General features: G+C 46.2%; 1 protein-coding gene across 4 annotated transcripts; it reads left to right on the plus strand.

Annotated features, from left to right (window-relative positions):
- The first annotated feature begins 9,319 nt into the window (after positions 1–9,319).
- Positions 9,320–12,176, plus strand: LOC123157985 (UDP-D-apiose/UDP-D-xylose synthase). 4 transcript variants are annotated; one of them, XR_006479222.1, is made up of 5 exons: positions 9,320–9,830; positions 10,067–10,159; positions 10,263–10,454; positions 11,102–11,204; positions 11,870–12,176. XR_006479222.1 is itself a non-coding variant. In XM_044576139.1 (4 exons), exons 1-4 carry the CDS (start codon positions 9,558–9,560, stop codon positions 11,887–11,889), a joined length of 489 nt encoding a protein of 162 aa, XP_044432074.1. In that variant the 5' UTR covers positions 9,323–9,557; the 3' UTR covers positions 11,890–12,176. The 4 variants fall into 4 exon arrangements, 2 of the variants coding, with proteins under 2 accessions (XP_044432075.1, XP_044432074.1); XR_006479223.1 differs by having other exon boundaries at positions 9,322–9,830; positions 10,263–10,326; XM_044576139.1 differs by lacking the exon at positions 10,263–10,454 and having other exon boundaries at positions 9,323–9,830.
- Positions 12,177–12,700: the final 524 nt, after the last annotated feature.

Here is a 12,700-nt window from a genome sequence, read left to right on the forward strand (position 1 = left end):
CCAGAGCCCCGGCGCCTCGAGGATGGAGTGGTGGCAGAGTCTTCATTGAGCACACAACCAGCATCTGCCCCATCGGTGGCTAGCGGGGACTGAGGGACGGCAGCCCCAGTGTCGCTAGAGTACACATCCACCTCCATGAGAGCCAAGGAAGGCGCCCCAAATTGAGACCCGTACTCATTGAAGGAGCCAGCGAGGGTTCGGGCCAGCGAAGGGAGGCTGACCCCGGTATCCTGCGTCGCCACGGCGGTCGTGCCCCCGGTCAGGTTCCCGAGCTTGTCCCAGGTCTCTGTATCGATAGAAGTGTCTTGAGTACTGTCATCGAGATCCTCATCCTGACATCCCATCTCCACGTCTTTGGGCTCTACGGACCCAAGTGCCCCGCCCGACGGCTGCTTTGTCGAGTCCTTGCCACCCCCAAGTGGCTTGGATCCATTCCCCGCATCTTGCGGGCGGCCAGCTTTGTCAAAGGAGGAGGGAGGCGTTTTTTTAGAAGGGCCAGTGCCACTGGGGCCGCCCTCACCAGTATGTTTCACCGCTCCACCTCCACCTTAACTTGGTAGCCTTCACCATTAAACCACACCTCCACAAAGCCGTTAAGCTTGTTCGGAGATTTGCACGCCAGCTTCATTCTCACCGGCCCCAACCGGATGAGAGGGAGCTCATCCACCACAATAGGATGCCCCAGCATCTTTAGCCCTTCCATCAGATGCTCCACATGACGGTGCTTCCTAGGGATGTCGTGGAGCTGTACCCACGTATCCGACATGACCAGTGGCACAATCTCCTTATGCAGGGATTCCCTCACACGCGCAGTTATGTCGTTGATAGAGAGAAGAGTTTGCCACTCGATTTAGCCATGTGCAGCAGGTCGGTCGAGGGGGAGATCACCGAAAAGTCGTTGTCCCCCACCTGAGATATTTGCCAATCCCAGTCACCGAACACCATGTGCTTTAGCTCTTGCTTGAGAATACAGAGTGAAAGTCGGCTCGGATCTGCAGAAATTATCACTGCGTTGTCGATCTTCAGGACTGAGCTGCCGTCGATCTCCTCGTCCTCCTTGAACTGGAGGCAGAAGAAGCCCTCACCCGAGATGGCACTTCCCATGATCTGGAGATTTAGGGCCTTCCACGCGATGGGCAGTAGGCCGAAGCATGCCCATCCTCATTGCAGAACACACATAGCGGCTTGTTCTTGCACTTGGATTGGTAGTGACCCAAGCGCCCACACTTGAAGCACTCCACATTCGGGATCTCCTCCATCAGGATGGGCTCGTCGGCCGTGCCTTTCGAGGAAGCTAGAAAAGCCACTGCCGACGGCTCCGCACTGGCCCGTGGCTTCTTGGCTAACGGATCGCCATGGCCACCCCAATAGTTGGGATGCGCCATGGGTTTCTGCTCCAGCTCCCTTTGCCTGCGCCCCGCATTCTTTAACCTCTTCCGCTCCTACTGTTGGATCCACCAAGGGGGAGGAGGGCCCCAATCCCCCTCATGCCCTCCTTGCATAGCAAAAGAACCGCGTGCCTCGCGCTCTTCATGACCTTCACGGCCGCCCTGCCGTCCACTCATGGAGCTCTTTGCCTTCTCACGGAGGGACTTCTCACGCCACAGCTCCGCCTCTTGCTCTCCCGCCACCATCAGACGTTTGTCCACTCTTCGGTCCCCCATCACCGCCACCGCAAAGGAAGAATGCATGCGGCGATGTGCGGGATGGTGCTGGAGTGCTATGGGCTACAGAGTAGGCATGTGAGGCTATGGGCGGGGAGATGAAGTGGATTGAGGTCGCCAGAGGGCGTGGGATGGCTGGGACGACATGTTACAGTCGAGATCGAGCGGCGATGATGGGCTCCGCTCAGCGTGAGAGGGTCAGAGGGCACGAGGGCTCAACGAATATAGGCCACCGGCATTCAATCGAGATCCTACACATTTCACCTCTGCCAATTTGGTGCTTCTCCCTCTCCTTCCTCATCTCCAGCGATGAGCACCGCCACCAATTTGAGGTTGATATCGTTGCTTCCGCGGCACCCTCTCCAAATCCTGGCGCCAAGAGCCCCTTCTCGAGCTCCCTCTTCGTTTGCGCTTGTCAATTTTGTTCTTAGGAGGACCCCGGTGAGCTCCTTGTGACACCCGTCACCGTTCGCCGCTTGACTCCGCCAGGAACTGGATTCGGTGGCCGTCTGTGTGCCCAACTGGCGTGAATCACGCGCAATGGCATGATGGTGAGTGCAGCGCTGGCATGCCGGTGAGCTTGGTAGGGGCAACTGCCGCGTGCTGCTGGTTGCCGCCAATTCCCTGCCCGTCGGAAGCGAGGGAGAGAGACACGGAGGGAAGAGAGATAATGGACTTTTAATTTTATTTTAATTTTTTTTGTTGGCCCCACATGTAAGTGATACAAAGAGGGGTGAGAGAAAGAGTTTTTTCCTTATATTATCCTGAGTGGGTCCCATGTGTAAGTGACACATGGAGACAAGGGGAAAATGTCCAATAAACGCCCTGAAATGGTCAAATGCCTTTGACCGGACGGAAACGACACAAAAGGGCATTTTTCTAAACAGAACTGACGGCGGAGGGGCAAATTTTAGCATACTTCAAAATTAGGGATAAATCTGAGTAGTAGGTTCGAGTTAGGAGCACAAATGTAAATGTCCCTTGATTAAATCATATAACTTAATCTTGATGGCTCAAAGTACATTTCTGCTTCTTCTTGATCATAATATATTCATCACTAGAGTTCAATGATCTTCATGCATATCTTGATGTTGATGGCATTCATTATAAATCCATTCAATCCCAATACTCAATGCATATATTTATCTTGATGGATTTCATCCTTTAATCCATCCAATATTCTCTACGCATTGCCTACGGAACTTACCTTCAAATCCATCTTAATGAAAACATTAGCCCATGGGGATTGTCATTAATTACCAAAACCACACATTGGCGTGGTTCCGTCTTCTCGTGTCACTTCTCCAATCCTAGGGCCTAACTCAAAAGGAACAAATACAAAATATCAATATAAATTACAAATATAGTATTTTTAGAACATAACGTCAACACTATTATGGGGTGGACATGGGGCATCCTCCCCCCCCCCTCAGCGCACACTTCACCATGTTGTATGTATTCAATAGTTGTTTATGGTTGAGTACATGTATCTTATAATCATCGTTTGCATCATATAATCACATCTACAACGTGTATTAAAACTTTATTAGCTAATTTATATTACATTTTTTTTATGTTTATGCCTGGTCGAGATATGCTCTAGAGACAATCATGTGATGATGATTGTCATTGAACATCATCAGTGATATGTATCAATAAGTATATGACTTATTTGTGAATCTATATACTGTATGATCATCGTTCTGCTGGTCCCTAGTTGATAAGGTTATGCGCATACCTTTTGACTAGTATACGATTCAATTAATGACTATATTTCACGAGTCATGGACATAGAAATGCAAAACTGATAGTATGGACTCGTGGATGGAGATCACCGAGTTAGACAAGCCCACTTTGAGATACAACTTGATATTGTCATGTGTTAGTCTCTAGTGTGATGTATATGCCATGTCCTAGACCTGAGGTCCTCGCATGTTTTCGGGATGAGGATCAACTGACTTAGGATCTATCAAATGCTACTTTATAACTAGGTAGTTATAAAGATAGCTTTCGGGTGATTCGCCAAACATGTCGCGAGACTAGTTGAGCAAGATGGGATTTCCCCCTCTTATTGGAGAGAAATTCTCTCATCCCTCTCGGATGATCAGATTCAGAAAGCAAGGTCGTGCCACTTGGGTGAAGAGTTACCCCGGTTCAGAAATCTGATCCACGGTTTTGAGAACAAAGGTCGAGCCACCACAAGGGTGACAACTACTCACTTGAGCTCGACGACATATATCCTGAGGCAAAAGGAATGTTGCATCACATTGTTGAGGTTCGTCAAACTACTTTAGGCGCACATGGGAGTTGGCACGTTTTGCTAGGAGCCGCTACCAACTATCGACTCGGATCGTTTCCATGTGTACATGAACCTATAGGGTCTCACACTTAAGGGGATGCAGCCCATTCGGATTGGATCCGAGTGAAGATTGGGTGTAGACACCTAGTGGGCCTAAAGTGTTGAGCCCACCCCGGAGGTCTATATAAAGGGGAGTGGGGCGCCCCTTTTAGCTTTGATTTTTTTCCTCCTACCATAGCCGCCACCACTTCCCACACCCATTTGTCGTGCGACTGGACCTAGCAGTCCGCCGTCTGATGCTACTCCCCTTAAGTGTGGACTCCGCCGCCTAATGCTACTCCCCGTGTGTGTGGATACCTTGGAGGCATTGCATTTGCGCTGCTTGGACGAATCATTTGAGGGAACCGCAAGGAGTTGTTCGAGGGATCCGCGAGGAATCATTTATGGGGGAGCGGCTGCATTAGGAGGAGGTGACTCGGCTGATCGGCTACACGCATCACCAACTCTACTTCCGCTGCGGTGATTGCGCGTTGAGTGGTAAAATTTGATCCTGTGATCTATCTCCAGCAGTATGTTCTTGGTTGCGCGGTAGAAATTTTTTATTTGGCGCTAGCATACTGCGTGTCCAAACAATGCCTTCATATTCATGATATGTGATATATACCACCAAAAGTATTTATATGACTCTATTATAAATGTTATGTCCATTGTACCTCATTTGCACTAGGGCCTCCATAATGCTAGGTCGGTCTTAGGTTTAGTTATCATGCATGCCTAAGGATTATAGTACATTATATGGTAGTATTCTGTCGTGTTCATGTAGATCCTAGCAGAAAGTTTCACGCGGGACGTGTGACTAAAATTTTGTGTCTAGGGAAGAATCAAAGAATTAATTATCACGCACATAACTAATTTAATCAATCCACCACATGATGCTCCAGTGGCATGTGGTTCTTTTAGCTCCTAACTAGAAATAAACCGCTCCAATAGAGATGCAGCGGCTCCCCCTCGTCATCTTCCTCCAAATTTTCAACTTATTTTTGGGTGGAGGTTAGACATGACTCCCAAAGCGCATACATTCTCAATGTAGATGTTTTCTTCGTGGAACTGGGTGTGAATGGGTGCGGAAACCACTGTTGCATGTTGCAGATAAATATAAAGCCACACCGTTCTGTCCTCCATTATCGAAAAAGGCTTTCGCCCCGCTTTATTATAAAGCAACCGCCCAAATCAAGCATCCCACAAGGTGGTTCCACATATGTTCAAACACACACACATACACGGAGGTTCACATGCATATAAAAAGACACGAGGGTCAGAGCTGAGGGCACAGCACAACAAGCCCTAAACACACACAACACAGCGCATAACGCAAAGGGCAAGGCACAAGGCGCAAAGTAGTCCGACAACCTAGTCAGGCTCAGGCGGAGGGGGCGGAAGCGGGGGAGCCACGCGGAGCACCATCGAGCGAAGATCAGCGAGGAGGATGGTGATGACGTCCCGGTCCTGGGGGCGGCTAAGCGGCCGCCAAAGCTGCAAGTAGCCACACATTTTGAAGATAGCGTCAGTCGCACGTCGAAGAGGAACCTTCTGAATGACAAGCTTGTTGCGAATTTTCCAAAGCGTCCAGGCGAGGATCCCAACGCACAGCCATCTAATATGGCGGTAGCGAGGAGGGGAGGCGCTCAGCTCCGCAAGTAAGTCAGGGAAATTGGTATTGCACCACTGGCCACCGACCATTTCGCGGAAGCAGGCCCACATGAACTGGGCAGTAGAGCACGAGAAGATGTGGTTAGCATCCTCGATCGTGCCACAGATGGGACAAATCCCATCGCCCGGGCCGTTATGCTTGAGGACTACCACCCCAGAGGGGAGGCGTCTGCGGATCCATTGCCACAGAAAGATCCTGATCTTCAGAGGGAGGCGGATGTCTCATATCAGACTAAACGGTTCCGGGGCCGTCGAGGGTTATTAGAGCATCTACAGCCGCGCTGGGAAAATCTGATCCCTCAAACGCCCACGGATGCGCCCGGGCGCGTTCGCGGGCACTGACCGGGCACGCTTTATAGTTGCCTTTCACACTCGCGTCCCTCATATCTGAAACCTCAAAATCATACAATTCATGCAACACTACATAAACACATGATCAAAAGAGCAGTTCATCAGATCAACCGGACAAAAGGAACATAATTTATGGGAGTTCAAAGGCGGACAGTGCAAATCCATACTACAAAGTACTTATAAAAACATAGTAAAAGATAAACAGAACCGGGAAGGGCGGAGGAAATCACCATTTTTTCCCCAGCCCCTTCCCCTTCTGATCGTCGGAGCAGTTCTGCCCGTCCACCGTAGGAGTCGGTGTGCGGAGGTGCGTCGTCGTCGGAGCTGGAGGTGGAGCCATCCATCAGGGCGGAGTCGGAGGAGTTGCACCTTTTGCCCGATAGCCTGTGGAGCAGGCAGTCCTACCACTACAAGAAATATGTCAACTAGTGACCTTTTGTCAGTGACCCTGGAAGAATTGGTCATAGATCTATGACCATTTCAGACCAATTGGTCAAAAGCTGTTCGAGGGGCTCCAAACCCTAAACCATTGCGACCATTTTGGTCAGAAAGGTTGTAATTTCCTTACATGAAAAGGTCACAAAGCAAACAGTGCTAGTCCGTTGCCTTATTTCTAGTTGTTAATGACCAATATAGATGGTCATAGCCTTGTAGATTGTGGTGGGTTGTGATGACTAGGCGCCATCTCATCATTTTTGCCTATGTGTCATGTCCATGTGGCGGTTTTTGCCCTAGGTTGTGAAGTAACCTATATTTCTGTTATTCCCAAAATTCCCAAAGAAATCTCGTAAATTCTTTGGGTCATATCTTCGTCAAATATGTAAAAACCTTCCTTGCCTAGTTCAAAAATAATTCAAAAATATTCATTTTCCTATTCTGATCAGAGCAGCACTTTGTGAAGGAAGTACCACTTTGGCATGTCCAAATGGTATCCATTTTCTATAGTGCTTTCCTATGCCCAAATAACCATACTCCACCAAATGCTAGCTCAATCCATTCATTATTTTGAGCCCAGCTTCAACATTCGTATTTATGTCCAGTGTGGTACTTTGTAAAGCAAGTACCACCTAGGATCCCCCTTTTGAGGTGAAAATTTGTGAAGACGGTCTTCTTAGTAACTGATCATCCTCGCCAAAACTCATGCCCATTAGCCATGTGCATTTCCCGTACCGCAAATCAAACACTTGGCTGCTTATTCATGTTTGAGTATCGATCGGTCTCCTCGTGAGAATCTTATGTTGTGATTTTCTTCCTAGCACCTACCTGGGGAGTGTCCAACCCACTAGACATTCCTAGGCCGCCCAAAACACATGGCAACGCCATGGTCACGCGGTGACCACGCGGCGGGCATGCGAGCTTACGCGCTCAAGGGTTGGGGCCCTTGGCCACCATCCAAACCTCGATGTCTCGCCATCAAACCATGTATTTCTGATTAAATAGATACTTATTTACCTATAAATGATTCTTGGAAAAAATAAAGAGCAAACTATGAGGCAGCTGCAGTTCAAATTTGACCCGTTTTCAACTGAATCGACGGCAATTTGTCTTTTTCACCAGAGGTGGATCAAAACTTTTTTCACCCAACCATTTTGTCAATTGTGCATTAAATATGGCATAGTATTTTATAAATTGATTTGGTCCATTTTTGCAACAATTATTTGGTAGTTCCTTCACAAAAAAACCTCCTTTTGGGCACTCGAAAAATGAAAAATGAATTTTCCGTGCAAAGAAAATGAAAACTTCCTTAGGCAACATTGTTTGGAATTCCAAGATGTACCCTTGTGCACAATATGAGATCATTTGAACAAACTATGCCATGAATGTGGCCATAAGATTGATCATTTGGCTTGAAAGCCATTGATCTCCACACGTGATAGCTCGTTTCTGAGAACACTTTTTTAAAATAATTACTGTATTACAAGTTTGTTATTTTTCCTGGGAACTTGGCCACATATAATGACACAATGCGAAGGTTTCCCAATTTTTTAATTTTTTTTGAATTTTTTTATGCCCGTTTCAAAATGCGGTCAAAACGGCGGGAATGACCGTTCCTAGCTAGTGGTTGAATCTTGGAATTTTTTTGGTGTTTCTCTGATTAAATAGGTACTTATGTAACTAGAAATGATTTTTAGAAAAAATAAATAGCAAACTATGAGGCAGCTGCAGTTCAAATTTGACCCTCTTTCACTAAATCGGCGGAAATTTGTCTTTTTCACGAGAGGTGGATCAAAACTTTTTGCACCCAACCATTTCGTCAATTATGCATTAAATATGTCCTAATATTTTAGAAAATTGATTTGGTCCAATTTAGCAACAATTATTTGGTAGTTCCTTCACAAAAAAACCTCCTTTTGGGCACTCGGAAAATGAAAAATGGTTTTTTCGTCCAAAGAAAATGAAAACTTCCTTAGGCAACATTGTTTGCCATTCCAATATGCACCCTTGTGCACAATATGAGATCATTTAAACAAACTATGCCACGAATGTGGTTATAAGATTGATCATTTGTCTTGAAAGCCATGAATCTTCACGCATGATAGCTCATTTCTGAGAACACTTTTTTAAAATAATTGTCGTATTACAAGTTTATTATTTTTCCTGGAAACTTGGTCATATATAATGACACAATGCGAAGGTTTTCCAATTTTTTGATTTTTTTTGAATTTTTTATGCCCGTTTCAAAATGTGGTCAAAACGACGGGAATGACCGTTCCTAGCTAGTGGTTGAATCTTATAATTTTTTTGGTGTTTCTCTGATTAAATAGATACTTATGTACCTAGAAATGATTTTTTGAAAAAATAAAGAGCAAACTATGAGGTAGCTGCAGTTCAGATTTAACCCGCTTCCAGCTGAATCAGCGGAAATTTGTTTTTTTCATCAGAGGTGGATCAAAACTTTTTACACCCAATCATTTGATAAATTATGCATTAAATATGACCTAGTATTTTAGAAAAATGATTTGGTGCAATTTTGCAATAATTGTTTGGTAGGTTATTCAAAAAAACATTATTTGGGGCACTCGAAAAATGATTAAAAATAGCTAGAAAGATGAGAAATGCGTATAAATTGGTCCTTATCCATAAAATGTGGTCTAACTCTGTGAAAATTTGTGTGGTACCCTTTTGCAAAATATTTTTGATAGCTACTTCACAAAATCCCTCTAGTTTTTGTACTTGAAACTCTTTTAAATCACTAATTTTCCGAACCAATCAAAACCATTCCCACGGATTGATGACATGACACTCATCCATCCATCCATCCATCTCACCACCCCACATCCATCCGTCCATCCATCCGTCCATCCACCCCACCGCAGCACAAACCCTAGCTCACATCCCCTTCCCCCATCGCACCCTTCTCCCCCCATCTGCTCGCCGCCGCCGCCACCTCCCGATCCAATCTCACCCCGCCGCCACCTCCCGATCCAATCACTGCCCAATCCAACCAGACCCGATCCCCACGCGCATTCCCTCCGCTCCCCGCCCCGGATCCGACCGACCGACCGACCGCGCCGCGCGACCGCCGGGAGAGCATGGGGAGCGGGGGCAGGACGGATCTGGACGGCGGCGCCGTGGCGCCGCTGACCATCTGCGTGATCGGCACCGGCGGCTTCATCGGCTCGCACCTCTGCGAGAAGCTCATGGCCGAGACCCAGCAGACGGTCCTCGCCGTCGACGTCTACTGCGACAAGATCCGCCACCTCGTCGACCCGCCCCCGCCCCACCTCGCCGGCCGCATCTCCTTCCACCGCCTCAACATCAAGAACGACTCCCGCCTCGAGGGCCTCATCAAGATGGCCGATCTGGTACGCCGTTCCCCCTCCCCTCTCCTTCCTTCCGCGCTCCCTCTCGCCCTCTAATGGCGGGCGGATTGGTCCGCGAAAAATGGAACGATTTTCCTGGGATTTAGTTTCTTGATTCGGTTGCAAGTAGCGAGTTCGTCGCCTGAAAAGAAAACAGTTGGCGTTCCCTGAATTAATTTCTGGAAAAACCGCTGACGATTTTGTTTCTGCGTGTCGGTGGTTGGATCTGCTCCGTGAAGACGATAAACCTGGCGGCGATCTGCATGCCGGCGGACTACAACACGCGCCCGCTCGACACCATCTACAGCAACTTCATCGACGCGCTCCCTGTGGTACGTGCTCTCGCTCCACGTCTGTTTTCGATGGTGCTTTCGACGTTTCCAAGAACTGAATGTCTGAGCGTCACGCATCTGTCGGTGTTGCGTGCGTGCGCAGGTCAAGTACTGGATCCGGAAGTCGTTTGCCCTGTACGTCCAAGTCGGGGCATGCGATAAAAGAGGTCTTGTCTTGGGCAATTATATCCAGTCTTATTTTGTGCTAATCTGATCTGTTGACCTGACGCGAGATGCCCCACATACTGTTAGAGAAATGGTGGTTTTTTACTCGGATGATGTGGCAATGGAAACAGTTAATGTCAACAGATCCCGATCTGTTTGTGCGCCTTCCCTTTGTTTATTTAGATTCAAGTAGATTTCTGTTGTACATCACATGCACCAGTTGAAAGCCGTGTCTTTGCTCATGATTAGGTAGATCTTTTGATGTTGTAGTGTGGGTTTTAGTCCTCATGAAGTTGTTTCTGTTAATGATGCACGTTGACTCAGCTTATCCACCTGGATCAAACTTAATTGTAGTTTAGCGTGCCTCCCATGTTTTTATATCCCGTTTGAGTATTTTCAAGTGGCTCAACCGCTTCCGTCAGCTTGCAATATTACTCTGTTTATTAATTATGTTGCTAGTAGGGATTATCAGTAAATTTCTAAAATGAGTTTGTGACAGCTATTCTTACAGATTAGGGCTAACCAAGTTGTAGAGATAGCTATGGTTCTTTATCATGTTTCTTATAGTTACAAGTTAATGTAAATGTTCATTAATTACCCCTCTTTCATCCCACTCTGCCCCAAACAATTGTGTGCACCCTTGTTATTATATATCTATATGAGATAGTACGTTTTACCTGATTTACTTGTTATTTCCTGGCTGTATGTTAGTTTATACACCGATTCATAATTACATCAAGTTTGCTAACTTATACTTTGGTTTGATTGTTGTTGCAGGTCAGACTTGGAGAACAGCAAGCGTCTGATCCACTTCTCCACGTGCGAGGTCTACGGCAAGACCATCGGCAGCTTCCTCCCCAAGGACCACCCCCTCCGCAAGGTGATGAACTGAACATGACATCCCCATTCCCTTTGTTTGCTAAGTGCCCACACTATCTGTCTGCACTGCACTTGCTGTATGCGTCTGTGTGTGTCACTCCCCAAGTGACATCAGTGGATAATGCTTAGTGTAGCTGTATCAGACTCACTATGAGATGTCCACTCTTGTTTTGTTAACAAACATGAATTGTTAAGTCATCTATTCATGGCTGTTGCTTTTGTTCGGTATATATGTGTGCTTTCTGATTTGTATGCGTAGGTGGTTATAGGTTGCTGTGATGAATATAAATATTAACAAGTGCTCATGCATGCCGGTATACTAGAGCTAGTTGTATGTGCTCATTACCTTCCTATTGTCACTTTGTTAGCATCAATCCAATCCAATCCAGCCCAATGAATCTAAGCTGCTCATTTAGTTCTCGCCATTGGTGGTAGCCAACAACTAACCGATCTTAGCTGCTGCCGGCTGTTTGGCATCCTATGTATTTTTTGCTGCTAGTCTCAGAAATAATGCATGAATGGCATGAAAACTGCTTCATGCTATCTCTCGGGCAAAGTAGATGCTAGTTTGATTACTATCTGTACATCATCAGGTCTACTTGATGCAAGTCTCTATTTTTTGTTTGTCTCTCTTTGACATATTGCTTTTTCTTTTTGAATGTGCAGGTTATTTGCATCTTGATTAGGAGATGATGGTGATCATCTTTTGTTGCGGGAACCTGTTAGATAAAGTTTATGTGATTTGAACCTGCAAGATACAGTTTTGTATAATGTTGTGTGAGATAAAAGTTGTGAACATAGGAGATAAGTTATTGATATGTGTTGGCCTGTCTAATGTTATGCGAGATAAAGTTGTGTGAGAAAGTTTTCTATACTTGTGTTATTACTGTGGGAAAGAAGTACTGTTACTATACTGATTTGAGAGTATTGGCTGTAAATAAAAGAGGGCTTGGCCCACTATTGGATTGTAAAACGGCCATATCCAGAATTTATATTGCACTCAATACCTGGGCTCTAAAAAGGCCATGGCCCAAGCTATGTTGGACTTGTTTATAAAAAGAGCAATATAAATTCCAGATTCTAAAAAGGTTGAGGCCCAAAAAAAATGGATTGTAAAAGACTGCATCTCAGAAAAAAAAAGTCCTAATTGGTGGGCTAGGCCTATTTAGCTAATCAAAGCACAGGGAAAAAATAAATTAAATGGGCTGAATTAATGGGCTCGGCCCATGTAAAACGCCAAATGGACCAGGCTGAATCTTGTGCCACATCAGCTTGCCACGCTGGATGTCTACGTGGACTAGGGAGGCTGCTAGTGACCAAAACGCCACAATAGGAATATTTTGGTCATAAACGTCCACGACCTTCTCACAGAGATGGTCGCTATAGTCAGTTTACGACCCTCAGCTTTTGACCTTCTGTTTTTTGTCACAAAAAGGTCACAAATGAAAAACTATGACCTTTCAGTGACCAATAGTGAAGGTCACAAGATAGCATATT

This window comes from Triticum aestivum, chromosome 7B (assembly GCF_018294505.1).
Source record: "Triticum aestivum cultivar Chinese Spring chromosome 7B, IWGSC CS RefSeq v2.1, whole genome shotgun sequence".
Lineage (NCBI taxonomy): Eukaryota > Viridiplantae > Streptophyta > Magnoliopsida > Poales > Poaceae > Triticum > Triticum aestivum.

Bases quoted from the DNA above. Each gene is read 5' to 3' on its own strand.
- LOC123157985 (XM_044576139.1), top strand. From the start codon at position 9,558: ATGGGGAGCGGGGGCAGGACGGATCTGGACGGCGGCGCCGTGGCGCCG. The intron at 9,831-10,066 runs GTACGCCGTTCC...TGCTCCGTGAAG, and splicing joins TCATCAAGATGGCCGATCTG to ACGATAAACCTGGCGGCGAT. The intron at 11,205-11,869 runs GTGATGAACTGA...TTGAATGTGCAG, and splicing joins AGGACCACCCCCTCCGCAAG to GTTATTTGCATCTTGATTAG.